The sequence below is a fragment of the Symphalangus syndactylus genome, chromosome 11, assembly GCF_028878055.3.
Source record: "Symphalangus syndactylus isolate Jambi chromosome 11, NHGRI_mSymSyn1-v2.1_pri, whole genome shotgun sequence".
Taxonomy (NCBI): Eukaryota; Metazoa; Chordata; class Mammalia; order Primates; family Hylobatidae; genus Symphalangus; species Symphalangus syndactylus.
In genome coordinates this window covers 100,430,073-100,445,460 of record NC_072433.2, presented here as the reverse complement: position 1 = coordinate 100,445,460, position 15,388 = coordinate 100,430,073, and the positions used below count along the sequence as shown (strand labels likewise).

The window sequence follows — 15,388 nt, the reverse complement described above, 5'->3', positions numbered from 1 at the left end:
CATTTTCCTTTCCCTTCTCCTATTCCCTTTTTCCAGTCCCTCTGCACCCCTCCCCAGATAGAGGCCAGATTCAAGCCCATAGGTCTCCTGAGAAGGTCAGCAAAGCCACAGCTATTTTGCTGGCTTGCTTCCAGTGACTGCCCAGGAATGAGGCAGCTGGACCTTCGTCTCAAAATGCTCTCTCTCGGTGGGCCGCTCTGTGGCAGTTCCAGACACTGCTGGACTTTTGACGTCAATGCAGAGGCCCCATATGTTGAACAGTATAAGAGGAAGCATCTGCATCTTTGAGAGTCAGAGCAGAGATGGAGAGAGAGAATGTAGGGAGGATGTGTTTATTTGAATTTTAGCCAATTTAATAGTATTTCAAGTTTTTTAAAAAAGATGTATCTTTTTAAAAAATCCTTAGGGAATGAGCCAACTATAAGAGAACATCAAAATATAATCATACGGAACATGTGTTCTTCCTCATCTGTCAAAGGAGGTGGTTGGACTAGATGATTTCTAAGACCTCTTCCAGTTCTAATTTCAGCTGTAGAAAAAGCATAGTGGGATCACTGTATAGGGAGAGATTCTTCCAATATCCATAAATTTATATCTTTAAAAAATTCAGTAAATTATTTGCAGCGTATTTTTCAAATCGTACATAACAAGCATGTGTTATTTTTATAAAGGAAAAAGTAAACATTTTACAATTGAAAATATTTATACTCCAAATGCAGCCATATGCTTCAACTAAATGTGAGACCACCCACCCCTTCCTACCCAAAGAAAGGTGTTTTCTTTGTCTCATGCAGGACTATACATTTGAAAAGAGTTTCTAATCTGGCAATACACATACTTTAAAAATCATCATTTTATTTATTTGTCATGATTTGAAGATATTCCTAAGATCAGTTTAGACAAAGGTGCCCAGAGAGATAAATTTATGCCTATTTTTCATCCAACTCTACCTCCCAAACCCACATGTACACAGATACCTGCAAAACCTCAGGGAGAAAGGGTCAATCAGAGATGAGGAAAGGAAGACGAGGGGAGGGTTGGACCAGTTACTAGAAATGATCTTATTTTTTTCGATAATTTTAACTTTTTAGATTCAGGGGGTACATGTGCAGGTTTGTTACCTGGGTATATTGTGTGATACTGAGGTTTGGGGTATGATTGATATTGTTACCCAGGTAGTGAATGTAGTACTCAATAGTTAGTTTTTCAACCCTTGCCCTCTCCCTCCCTGCCAGTAGTCCCCAGTGTCTTTTGTTTCCATCTTTATGTCCGTGAGTACACTATGTTTAGCTCCACTTATAGGTGAGAAAATGTGGCATGTAATGGGATTGCTGGGTCTATTTTTAGTTCTTTGAGAAGTCTCCAGACTGCTTTCCACAGTGGCTGAACTAACAGTGCATTAGCATCCCCTTTTCTCTACAGCCTCACCAGCATCTTTCATTTTTTGACTTTTTAATAATAACCATTCTGACTGGTGTGAGATGGTATCTCATTGTGGTTTTGATTTGCATTTCTCTGATGATTAGCGATGTTGAGCATTTTTTTCATGTTTATCAGCCACTTATATGTCTTCTTTTGAGAAAAGTCTGTTTCTGTCTTTTGCCCACTTTTTAACGGGGTTATATATTTTTTGCTTGTTGATTTCAGTTCCTTATAGATCCTGGATATTAGACTGTCATCAGAGGCATAGTTTACAGATACTTATTTTCCATTCTGTAGGTTGTCTCTTTACTCTGTTGAGAGTTTCTTTTGCTGTGCAAAAGCTCTTTAGTTTAATTACATCCTACTTGTCAATTTTTTTGTTGTAATTGCTATTGAGAACTTAGTTGTAAATTATTTCCCAAGGTCATTGTTCAGAATGGTGTTGCCTAAGTTTTCTTCTAAGATTCTATTCTTATAGTTTGAGGTTTTACATTTAAAACTGTAACCCATGTTGAGTTAATTTTTATATATGGTGAAAGGTAGGGGTTCAGTTTAGTTCTTCTGCATATGGCTAGCTAGCTATCCCAGCACCATTTATTGAATAGAGTCCTTTCCTCTTGGTTATTTTTGTCAACTTTGTCAAAAATTAGATGACTGTTGATGTGGAGCTTTATTTTAGGGTACTGTATTCTGTTCTATTGGTCTGTGTGTCTGTTTTTGTACCAGTACCATGCTGTTTTGGTTACTGTAGCCTTATAACATAGTTTGAAGTCAGGTAATGTGATGCCTCTAGCTTTGTTGTTTTTGCTTAGTAATGCTTTGGCTATGTGGGGTATTTTTTCATTCTGTGTGAGTATTAGAATAGTTTTTTTCTAATTCTGTGTAAAACGACATTGGTAGTTTGATGTTTGATAGGAATAGCATTGAATCTGTAGATCGCTTTGGGCTTTATGGCCATTTTAACAATACCGATTTTTCCAATCCATGAGCATGGAATATTTTTCCCTTTGTGTCACGTATGATTTCTTTCAGCACTGTTTTATAGTGCTCCTTGTAGAGATCTTTCATCTCCTTGGTTAGATGTATTCCTATTTTATTTTTCGTGTGACTATTATAAATGGGATTGTGTTCTTGATTTGACTCTTAGCTTGAACGTTATTACTGTATAAAAATGCTACTGATTTTGTTTATTAATACATTGATTTTGTAGCCTGAAACTTTACTGAATTGTTTATCAGTTCTGGGAGCCTTCTGGTGGAGTCTTTAGGATTCTTTATGTATAGAATCATATTGTCAGCAAAGAGAGATAGTTTGACTTCTTCTTTTCCTATCTGGATTCCTTTTACTTATTTCTCTTGCCTGATTGCTCTCCCTAGGACTTCTGAAATTTTAAGTATATGATGTTCCCAAACATCCCTAGATCTGATGCCCTAAACCCAGTTCAGAACTCAGTCAAATAAGGGTACTTCAGCCTTTTTGGAAACTGAGGATGGAAAATGAGACCACGACCATACTCCAAGATAGAGAGAATTGAAGTGTCTGGGCTGTATCTGGGTTACTGGTTTGTGAGCATTAAGGGATTTTGTTTTTAAGAGACTGCATTGTGTCTGTCAGCTCTGCCCTTGGATAAGTTACTTAAATGCGTTGAGCCTCACTTTTCTCATCTAGAGGAATACTTCCTTTATAGGGTTATTGTGGGAATAAATGATATGGAACAGTGGTAAAGCCCACTTTTAAATTACTATTGTTGTTGTTATTATCGTCATCAGGTCATTGGCCCAGAAACTGATGCAAGGCCTTCAAAATAGAGAATCGTAATATTAAATGAACCACTAAACTAAAAGAGCTATAATAATTGATGAACAATAGAAGCCTTTTCTATTAGCATAAATAACAGAGCCAGGAACCAGTAGCAACAATAAGAAAAGGAAATAGATGGCCTTTGAGTCCTAGTAATGAGACTAAGCATTGATTTGAAGGCCAAATAGCACGTAGGTGGTGATCTACCCTTCCCTTAATTGTTCTCAAGGCTATATAGTTTAGATGTGGAAGCAAGATTAGACATGTTGATATGTATAGTTTAGAAAGAAATAAGACTAGGACATGTAGACCCCAGATTTAACACTTGTTTTCCTTCAAAGAAACTCAATCCAGTAACTTGAAGGACATCTAAGGAGGATGCATTTAGAACCTACAACTATAGATGTAGTAATCCCAATCTCGGTCTTTCACCCTGTAGATACTACAGTATCTGTCTCTTCTCATCTCTTACTTTCATCTCTCAACTAAAACTTTTTGCAGGCCATCAGACTGTTTGGTTCCTTCTTCCCCTTCTTTCCAGGAATGGGCAAACTATGACCGGCTAGTTAAAATTGACATGTAACCTGTATTTATATTATCCTCAAGGTAAGAATGTTTTTCATATTTTAAAAATGCTGTACAGGCGGGGCACAGTGACTCACACCTATAATCCCAGCACTTTGGGAGGCCAAGGCCGATAGATCACCTGGGGTCAGGAGACCAGCCTGGCCAACTTGGCGAAACCCCATCTTTACTAAACACACACACACACACACACACACACACAGACACACACACACACACAAATTAGCCAAGCATGGTGGCGGGCACCTGTAATCCCAGCTACTTGGGAGGCTGAAGCTCGAGAATTGCTTGAACCAGGAGGTGGAGTTTGCAGTGAGCTGAGATCATGCCACTGCACTCCAGCCTGGGCAACAAAGCAAGACTCCATCTCAATACCTGGGATGCAAGGCTGGTTCAACGTATGCAAATCAATAAATGTAATCCATCACATAAATACAACCAATGACAAAAACCACATGATTATCTCAATAGATACAGTAAAGGCCTTCGATAAAATTCAACACCCCTTCATGCTAAAAACTCTCAGTAAACTAGGTATGAATGGAATGTATCTCAAAATAATAAGAGCTATTTATGACAAACCCACAGCCCATATTATACTGAATGGGCAAAAACTGGAAGCATTCCCTTTGAAAACCAGCACAAGACAAGGATGCCTTCTCTCACCGCTCCCGTTCCACTTAGTGTTGGAAGTTCTGGCCAAAACAATCAAGCAAGAGAAAGAAATAAAGGATATTCAAATAGGAAAAGAAGAAGTCAAATTGTCTTTGTTTTCAGATGACATGATTGTATATTTAGAAAACCCCATCATCTCAGCCCAAAATCTCCTTAAGCTGATAAGAACTTCAGCAATGTCTCAGGATACAAAATCAATGTGCAAAAATCACAAGCATTTCTATACACCAGTAACAGACAGAGATCCAAATCATGAGTGAACTCCCATTCACAATTGCTACTAAGAGAATAAAATACCTAGGAATCCAACTTACAAGGGATGTGAAGGACCTCTTCAAGGAGAACTACAAACCACCACTCAAGGAAATAAGAGAGGACACAAACAAATGGAAAAACATTCCATGCTCATGGATAGGAAGAATCAATATCGTGAAAATGGCCATACTGCCCAAAGTAATTTATAGATTCAATGCCATCCCCATCAAGCTACCATTGACTTTCTTCATAGAATTGGAAAAAACTACTTTAAACTTCATATGGAACCAAAAAAGACCTTAAGATCTTAACAATCCTTAAGCCAAAACAATCCTAAGCCAAAAGAACAAAGCTGGAGGCATCATGCTACCTGACTTCAAACTATATTACAAGGCTACAGTAACCAAAACAGCATGGTACTGGTACCAAAACAGCTATATAGACCAATGGAACAGAACAGAGGCCTCAGAAGTAACATCACACATCTACAACTATCTGATCTTTGACAAACCTGACACAAACAAGCAATGGGGAAAGGATTCCCTATTTGATAAGTGGTGCTGGGAAAACTGGCTAGCCATATGCAGAAAACTGAAACTGGATCCCTTCCTTACACCTTATGCAAAAATTAACTCAAGATGGATTAAAGACCTAAACATAAGACCTAAAAACATAAAAATCCTAGAAGAAAACCTAGGCAATACCACTCAGGACATAGGCATGGGCAAGGACTTCATGTCTAAAACACCAAAAGCAATGGCAACAAAAGCCAAAATTGACAAAATGGGATCTAATTAAACTAAAGAGCTTCTGCAGGGCAAAAGAAACTGCCATCAGAATGAACAGGCAACCTACAGAATAGGAGAAAGTTTTTGCAATCTATCTATCTGACAAAGGGCTAATATCCAGAATCTGCAAAGAACTTAAACAAATTTATGGGAAAAAAACAAACCCATCAAAAGGTAGGCAAAGGATATGAACAGACACTTCTCAAAAGAAGACATTTATGCAGCCAACAAGCATATGAAAAAATGCTCGTCATCACTGGTCACTAGAGAAATGCAAATCAAAACCACAATGAGTTACTATCTCATGCCAGTTAGAATGGGGGTCATTAAAAAGTCAGGAAACAACAGATGCTGGAGAGGATGTGGAGAAATAGGAATGCTTTTACACTGTTGGTGGGTGTGTAAATTAGTTCAACCATTGCGGAAGACAGTGTATTTCTAGTTCTAGATTCCTCAAGGATCTAGAACTAGAAATACCATTTGACCCAGCAATTCTATTAATGGTATACCCAAAGGATTATAAATCATTCTATAAAGACACATGCACATGTATGTTTATTGCAGCACTCTTCACCATAGCAAAGACTTGGAACCAATCCAAATGTCCCCCAGTGATAGACTGGATAAAGAAAATGTGGCACCATGGAATGCTACCCAGCCTTAAAAAAGAATGAGTTCATGTTCTTTGCAGGGACATGGATGAAGCTGGAAACCATCATTCTCAGCGAACGAACACAAGAACAGAAAACCAAGCTCTGCATGTTCTCACTCAGAAGTGGGAGTTGAACAATGAGAACACATGGACACAGGGAGGGGAACATCAGACACCGGGGCCTGTCTGGGGTAGGGGGTTAGGGGAGGGATAGTATTAGGAGAAATACCTAATATAGGTGACGGGTTGATGGGTGCAGCAAACCACCATGGCACAGGTATACTTATGTAACAAAACTGCACGTTCTGCACATGTACCCCAGAACTTAAGAGTGTAATAAAAAAAAAAGTGCTGTACAAAACAAAAAAGAATAAGTGATAGAGACCACATGAGGCCCTCAGAACCTAAAATATTTATTACCTAGCTCTTTATAGAAAATGTTTTCCAAACCCAATTTTACACCATTCTCTTTTCTCTACTATAAAGAGAACTTGTGTTTTGTTTTGTTTTGTTTTGTTTTGTTTTGTTTTGTTTTGTTTTGTTTTGTTTGAGACAGAGTCTCATTCTGTCGCCCAGGCAACAGACGGTGCAGTGGCGCCATCTCGGCTCACTGTAACCTCCGCCTCCTGGGTTCAAGAGATTCTCCTGCCTAAGCCTCCTGAGTAGCTGGGATTACAGGCACCCACCACCACACCTGGCTAATTTTTGTATTTTTAGTAGAGACAGGGTTTCACCATGTTGGCCAGGCTGGTCTCAAACTCATGACCTCAAGTGATCTGCCTGCCTCAGCCTCCGAAAGTGTTGGGATTACAGGCATGAGCCACCACACTTTGCCTGAACTTGTTTTTTTCTAATTCTGCGTCTGTCTTTTCTGTTTATTTGTCTGCCCTATTAACCTAGTCTGCAAATACACAGTGAGTATAGGGGGTAGAAAGGAGGAGAAAATGCTATGAACACATACACATTAATGGTTGTCCCTGTCACAGTATGATTCCAGCGATAATATAAAAAGTCAGGTCGATCTTTCATTATCAGGCATAGTAATTATATGCATTGTTAAACTTCTGATATAATCACCGATTTCTTTCTTTTTTTTCTCTTTTTCCTGTTCCTTCTTCCTCCTCTTCTTTCTTCATTTGCCAAGAGATCTACTGAAAATGAATTTCTTACCTGTTCCCTTAAAGGATATAGACATTATTCTTTCTCGCTTTTTCTTTCTCACCCTTTGTTTTTTCCTTCCCTCCTTATTCCTTCCCTCTCTTCTCTCTCCTCCTCTCCCTCCGTTTCTCCTTCTGTTTCTTCTTTACTTTATTTTTTTCTTTTCTTTAAATAAATATCTATTGACTACCTATAGTGCATTGTGCATTGAGAATCCAAAGACCAATAAGATGCAACGTTTGCCACGGAAACACTTGGTTGGAATTAAATGAAATACACTATAGAGTGGTGTGTCCATGACAAAATGAGATCAAGGTGTTGTGGGTCTGCCTGAGGGTGGGTGGAGGGTGTAACTGAAGTAGAGTGTCTGAGGGAGCCAGGAGAGAGTAGCAGGATCCAGATGATAAAGGGCCTCAGATTCTTAAGGAACTTCTACTTTTTTCTAAGGGCCATGAGAGCCTACTCAAGAATTTCAAGCAGGGGAATAAAATATCCTGACTGATCTTTAATAAGGAGCACTGGGCTGCAATGAGGAGAAATGCCAGACTGGAAGTAGAGAGACCAGTAAGGGCACTATCATAGCAACTGGGTGAGAAGAGATGAGGGTATGCACTAAAGCAGCAATGATAGCTCATATGTAATAAAATGACCACTAATAGATCAGGCACAGTGGCTCAAGCCTGTAATCCCAATACTTTGGGAGGCTGAGGTGGGAGGATCCCTTAAGGCCAGGAGGTTGAGGCTACAGTGAGGTCTTGAGGCCAGGAGGTTGAGGCTACAGTGAGGTATGGTCATGCCACTTCACTCCAGTGTGGGCAACAGAGCAAAACTCTGTCTGTAAAAATAAAATAAAATGACCGTTAATAATAGTAATAAAAGCCAACACTTGCTAAGTAGCCACTGTGTGCTAGCCTTTTGCTAAGTATTATATATCATTATCTTTTTGGATCCTTGCAACAATCCCATGAGCTAGAAACTTTTATAGTCCCTATTTTAGAAATGTACATACTGAGGCTCAAAGAGATTGAATCAGTTATTAACTGTCACAACATAAGATTAACCGCCACAGGGTAGGATTTTGCCTCCTCATCTATCTTCAGTGACATGAGTCTCTAGCAGAAAACTTACAACTGGCCATTGGATTTTGCTTTCTAGTGCTTCAAGTTGTGAGGTAGGCTAGGACACTGAGAGACCTTCTGAGGGTACCAACCATGTTATATTCATCTCTATCTTTTCCAAGGCATTTGCCATCTAATAAAGGTTTGTTCTTGGCCATATTCATTCATTTCTCTGTGTTTTACTCAAATGCCATTTCCCTTTCCTATATCACCTATGTACATCTACCTTTGTTTCAAGGCCTTGTGTGTCTCATCACCTCTGTGAAACCCTCCAGTTGTCCTTTGTGAGCCACTTGAAATGCACTCAGCATGCTTCCACAACCAGGTCTAGGACTTGACTGACACTTCACTGAGCCTGCTGTTTACCCCCAGGCTTGCTTCCCGACACTCCGGCTTTGGCCTGCCAAACTGGTCGCAACCCAGACTCCTTATACCTTTTCCAAATTAAACCATGGAAACATTTCTGTCTGATCTGTTGGAATTTTCAACCTGGTTTTCAAAATTTGTTTCCTTAGCTCAGACTTTGACCCTGCATTGTTATGTTCCTGGTGTCCTTTGGTTTCAGGAACTGTGCTTTTAGAAGACACTGCCTCCGCACCCTATCCTGGGTGACCTCCCAGCCAGGGGATCCTGCCCAAGGAAGCTCTAACACCTTCCTGGGCAACCCCAGCCCTCTGATTTTTTTCTCTCCCATAAGCTTAGGCAATTTACTGCAAAACCAGTACTTTAAAAAATCTACTTAGGTTTAATATTTTATATATTATGACATTCATAGCTATATTCTAGTGGTTTCTTCAACTAAATAACAAATTTTTAGAAGATGATGCCATATCATAGTGTTTTTAGCTTCCCTGTAGTGCTTAATATTATTAAGAAAAGTATTTAACAGAGACTAGAAAATTGTTTACAGGATCCCTTCTGGGATATTCTAAGGTATAATAGATCTATATTATACTGAATATTATTTTGTACATAACTTGGGCCCAATGGAGTAGAACGCCTCTGCTTTAGACCATTATGATGTCGTAAGAGGTAGTATACCAGGAATCACCATGTCTAATCCTCACTATCACTGTAAAGTGCATACCTATTTTGCATACCTTTTTTCCTTATATACTTTTCCTTATTGCCTCTGTAAGATAACTAGGTAAATTAGATAACTTCATCTATTTTACAGATCAAGTTACTTTCCAAGAGTCACATTGTACTAATAAGATGTGGCCAGTGGGATTTAAAACCAGATTTATCTGCTCCATGTCTGATGCTCTTAACTACCTCAGCTCCTACACCTCACCGTATGGCAGATAGAACCCTTGATAACATGTCTTTAGATATTGAATAAAAAAAGTTAGGTGTCATTCTATAGGACCTTAACAATTTCTAGTTAAAGACTCCCCCCATAACCCAAAAATAAGGCAAGTTAGGGGCAAGAAACACGGGTCACTTTCCTAAGGTCACAAAATGAGTTGTCAGAGCCCTAGGACCAAGGATTGGTTCTTCTCTCATGCATTCCGCATTAGAAAACTGCCTTTCTTCCCAGATTCTCAGAGTTCTGCTTGCTCTGTCACTAGGTCCTGTAGACTGGTGATACTGACAACTTCAGCACTGATTTTAGGATGCCTTCCCAACCTATAGGATGGTATCCAAAGAGAATCCCACATGGCACTGAAGGAGCAGACCTGAGGTGTGAAGCAGAGAGCAGGAGCCCCTTACCACTCTTGCCAAAATTCCCTGTACAGCATATATTTACCTATTCACTCTACCCAAGAGCAACCAAATCCATAATAAAATGCCTTGGTCAGGGCTTTAGAATAACTCAACTATCTGGGATATAGATAAGGAGCCTTTTGAATTTAAAGCATCTAAAGAATCAAAAGACAAAAAGGGGGTGGGAGAAACTGCAGAGTAGATTTTAGAAATATATCTCAGGGAATTTTGAGCCAAAATAGAAATCATTCAAGTGCAGCACTATTTCTCCTTCATCTCCAGGTGTTTTGTATGTCTATGTGTGAGTGTATGTGTATCATCTGTTGCCCAGATTTTTGTAAAATGCAAATAAATGATCCTGTCAGTTGAGGATTTTAGATAAAATATTTCTGCATAATCCCAAGGTAATTATCATTTTGAGTGAATACCTCATACCTCATTTTCTTTATCCTTGGAAGACATAGAACATAACAAGGGTAAAGGAGCAATGGAGGAAAATGAATTTTTTTTCTCTCCCTTTCTTTGTGATGATCAGTTACTCAGCCAGTGTTTATGACTGTGTATAAAGCTCTGTGCTGAGGGCAGCCAAGGGACACACAAATGAGAAAGCCCAATTTGCAAGAAGCTGTCTTCCCTGCTCTCTCTTGCATTTGCCTCTGCTTATCTTTCCCTATTGCCTTTGTAGGATAACTCAATAAAGAAAACAGCATTGGGACCAAAATAAATTTTTTAGCATTTAATTACAAAGAGTAAACATAACATTGGATATTTTTCATTGTAGACAGCAATATAGATAAACTTTTTTTTTTTTTTTTTAAGAGATTTGAAGAGATTTCTTCTGAGCCAATATGTGACTAATGGCCCAGGACAGACCCAGAAGATCCTGACAAGTGCCCAAGGGGGTAGGGCTACAACTTGGTTTTATACATTTTAGGGAGGCATGAGACATCAATCAGTACATGTAAGGTATACATTGGTTCAGTCGGAAAAGCAGGGACAACTTGAAAGTGGGAGGCAGGCTTCTGGGTCATGTGGATTCAAAGATTTTCTGATTGGCAATTGGCTCAAAGAGTTTATCTAAAGACCTGGAATCAATAGAAGGGACTGTCTCTGGGGTAAGAGGTTGTGGAGACCAAGGTTCTTAGGCAGATGAAGCCTCCAGGTATCAGGCTTCAGAAAGAACACACTGTTAAATGTTTCTTATCAGACTCTAGTTAATTATCTTAGGAGAAAAGACCTAGAAAGGGAAGGGGATTCTTCACAGAATGTAGATTTTCCTCACAAGAGACAGCTTTGCAGAGCCATTTCAAAATATGTCAAAGAAATCTGTTTGATAGTAAAATACTTCAGTTCCCTTCAGATCCTGCTGTATCTTACTGCCAGAGTCTGTTGTCAGTCTTCAGGTCTCTGTGTCGATGTTACTGCTGCTCAGCTGTGCCTGAAACCTGAAGGGAGGATAGATGATGAGGCCTGCCTAACCCCCACTTCCTATCATGGCCTGAACTAGTTTTTCAGGTTAACTTTGGAATGCCCTTGGCTGAGAGGAGGGGTCCATTCACATGGCTGGGGAGATTAGAATTTTATTTTTGGTTTCCAAGAGACAGCACTTGGGGTATCCCCAGCAGGAAGGAGACGGAGGCTGTCTGGAGGAAGGAGCACCAACCACGCACAAAGGACTGGCAGTGGGCAGTCAGGGTTGGGGAAGAAGGTGAAGGAGCAGAGAAAAGGGAGAACGGCCACAGCTGGTGGGGACCCAACCCAGCCTGAGCGACATCCAGCCCTACTAACTCACTCCTGAGGGGCCCAGGGTTCCACCTGGCTCATATGAGGAAGGAGTTCTCACTCCCTCTAGGTGGATGAGGCCAAAGTCAAATCCAAGGCTAGGATAGTCATGCAGCTCCTTCTTCCTGACAGTGTGGCCCAGAGCAGGTGCTGGACACAGAACCAGTCACAGCAGAGGCTCCACTGCCAGCAGAAACAATGGTCGCTGTCCAGTGCTGCCCCTGCTGCTTGTAATGTCCTCAGAGCAGCTGCCAGTGCTCAGGGTGGCATCCAGGCCCCACCTTCAGCCCCCAGCCCCAGATATGCCCTGGGTGCCCAGCCAGGGCTGTGGGCTGGGCAGGTCCCCAGGAGGGAGCTCACAGCCAAGAGCAGAACTCCTGCCGGCTGTCCTCCTACAGAGCTGCTGTAAGAAGGCAGCAAAGGCTCAGACAAGGGAAGAGGTGTATAGGGAGGTGGCAGAATCCAGGCATCTCAAACTGCATGACTCCGGGGCCAGGAGGCTGTCTACCTTCTTGACACACCACCCTTCTTGGCCCTGCTCTGCACCCCTGAGGGTTGCCTGTGTGGACAGTGTCAAGGGCTGCAGGGGAGAAAGAGGTCAGGGATGGGACTTCCTCCCATCCCCTGCCAGCCTGTAGGGTCACTGAGTCTGGCTTTTTCTCCACTGAAGGCCACTGCCTCTCTCAAGGTGGTCCTGTCTACACTACTCTTTCTGGGTTCCAGGGGCCATTCCCACCCTTTTCTATGCAGGCCAGGGGTCTGCTACTATCTTGGGGTAACTGTGTTACCCTCAGGGTTCCCTACAGTCTGCTCCCACCTTTATTAATTGTCCCTTTATTAAACCCTCCTCAGATGCCCTGGTTTGCAAGAATTGGCCTCAATTCTGCACAAGCAGGCCTGGCTCTGGGTTTGGAAGCATGGGCAGACCCATGTGTCCCACACAGCCTCCTTCTACCTCAGATCCCAGCAAGACACGAGGCCACTTTCTGCTCATCTTGTCTGCTCCAGCCTGCTGGCCAGCCTTCCAGGATTCCAAGTCCAAGTGCCTCATGCCAGGGCCTCATTCCCCCAGGGCACTCCTCCTTTGTGACTTCACTCACTGAAGTCACCTGGGAGACAGTGCCAAATGTTCCACTCCAGAGTCTTGGCCTCTAGGAGGCAGAAACAGCAGGCCTGGCCAGCCCAAAGGACTCTCCGTCCAGGATGTAAATGAGCACACTGCTGGCCCATGCGCCTCGAGGCTGTAGAGGGCAGCCTCAGAGGCAGTGGGCACTCCCGGCACCATGGATGACGCTGCTGTCCTCAAGCGACGAGGCTACCTCCTGGGGATAAATTTAGGACAGGGCTCCTATGCAAAAGTAAAATCTGCTTACTCTGAGCGCCTGAAGTTCAATGTGGCAATCAAGATCATTGACCGCAAGAAAGCCCCCGCAGACTTCTTGGAGAAATTCCTTCCCCGGGAAATTGAGATTCTGGCCATGTTAAACCACTGCTCCATCATTAAGACCTACGAGATCTTTGAGACATCACATGGCAAGGTCTACATTGTCATGGAGCTCGCAGCCCAGGGCGACCTCCTTGAGTTAATCAAAACCCGGGGAGCCCTGCATGAGGACGAAGCTCGCAAGAAGTTCCACCAGCTATCCTTGGCCATCAAGTACTGCCACGACCTGGACGTCGTCCACCGGGACCTCAAATGTGACAACCTTCTCCTTGACAAGGACTTCAACATCAAGCTGTCCGACTTCAGCTTCTCCAAGCGCTGCCTGCGGGATGACAGTGGTCGAATGGCATTAAGCAAGACCTTCTGTGGGTCACCAGCATATGCGGCACCAGAGGTGCTGCAGGGCATTCCCTACCAGCCCAAGGTGTACGACATCTGGAGCCTAGGCGTGATCCTCTACATCATGGTCTGCGGTTCCATGCCCTACGACGACTCCAACATCAAGAAGATGCTGCGTATCCAGAAGGAGCACCGCGTCAGCTTCCCACGCTCCAAGCACCTGACAGGCGAGTGCAAGGACCTCATCTACCACATGCTGCAGCCCGATGTCAACCTGCGGCTCCATATCGACGAGATCCTCAGCCACTGCTGGATGCAGCCCAAGGCATGGGGATCTCCCTCTGTGGCCATCAACAAGGAGGGGGAGAGTTCTCGGGGAACTGAACCCTTGTGGACCCCCGAACCTTGCTCTGACAAGAAGTCTGCCACCAAGCTGGAGCCTGAGGGAGAGGCACAGCCCCAGGCACAGCCTGAGACAAAACCTGAGGGGGCAGCAATGCAGATGTCCAGGCAGTCGGAGATCCTGGGTTTCCCCAGCGAGCCATCGACCATGGAGACGGAGGAAGGGCCCCCCCAACAGCCTCCAGAGACGCGGGCCTAGTGAGCTTCTTGCGGCCCAGGGAATGAGGTGGAGCTCACGGCTTAAAGCCCGAGCTCTGAAGAAGTCAAGGGTGGAGCCAGAGAAGGAAGGCAGTCCCAGATGAGCAGCTATTTTCATTAGTTTCTTCTCTCTCCCCTTGAACTTGGTTACTCACGTGGTTCGCCCGTGGCCCCTAGGTGGATGAGGCCAAAGTCAAATCCAAGGCTGAGACAGTCGTGCGACTCCTACTCCCTCAGAGCGTGACCCGGAGCAGATGCTGGACACAGAGCCTGTCTCAGCAGAGGGGCCCCACTGGCCGCAATGGCTCAGTGACAGCAAGAGCAGGAAGAGCAGCAGGAAGGCACCGCTGTCCACCTTGGGCATCATTTATCCTCCTTTCATCGTCCCCGGGGCGGTTGCGTGACCCCGCTGGGAGGCCAGAACGGGCCGGACTGAGGGGTCAGGGGACTGGGCTGGGTCGGGGGTCGGGCGGGGCTGGACGGGGACGAGGCGCGGAGAGGCGCGGGAAAGATCTTCGGCTGGGCCGCGGGCTCGCGGGCACTCTCGGCGGCAGCCTCAGGGGCTCCGACTCCAGCTCTGGGCAAGATCCATAAACTTTTAAAGAAGCCACAAAGCATACTTTTAAAGCATTAAGCTTTAAAGTGTTAGAAATCTTGTGCCCCGTATGTACTTCTTTCAGTATTATCCTAGATCCTCAGGAGTAGCATGGCAACTGGAGAAAATGGGAGGAAAGACAAGAAGAAATAGAAGCTGATTTAACATCTAGTTTATTCAGTTTTGATTTTTCTTATCTCTACTGACTTTCTCCTGTTCAAACCTTGTAGCGGTAATATTTGGAAAAGAGCACTTGGAAATTATATTCCTGTTTTTAACTCTTTATATTTAATCCTTCTCCTTGTAATTGATTTTGTAGCTAATTTACTCCCCAGCACCCCAAGAAGAAAATTTTACAGACAAAGGAAAATTTTATTTTTCTTTTTTCCTTATCAACTTTTATTTAAATGCTAATATCCAATTAATAGACAAACGAATCAGCTAATACTGGAAACAATGTAACATAAT

General features: G+C 43.0%; 2 protein-coding genes across 2 annotated transcripts in view; both read left to right on the top strand.

The window, feature by feature from the left end:
- Nucleotides 1-15,388, top strand: part of MCC (MCC regulator of WNT signaling pathway) — a 470,217-nt gene that overhangs the window by 33,089 nt on the left and 421,740 nt on the right. The gene's annotated exons all lie outside the window — the stretch shown is intronic.
- TSSK1B (testis specific serine kinase 1B) lies at nucleotides 13,067-15,205 on the top strand. The gene has a single exon (XM_055298405.2). It carries the CDS (start codon nucleotides 13,226-13,228, stop codon nucleotides 14,324-14,326), a length of 1,101 nt encoding a protein of 366 aa, XP_055154380.1. The 5' UTR covers nucleotides 13,067-13,225; the 3' UTR covers nucleotides 14,327-15,205.

What these genes read in the sequence shown, in the direction of transcription:
- TSSK1B (XM_055298405.2), top strand. Translation starts at nt 13,226, where the DNA reads ATGGATGACGCTGCTGTCCTCAAGCGACGAGGCTACCTCCTGGGGATA.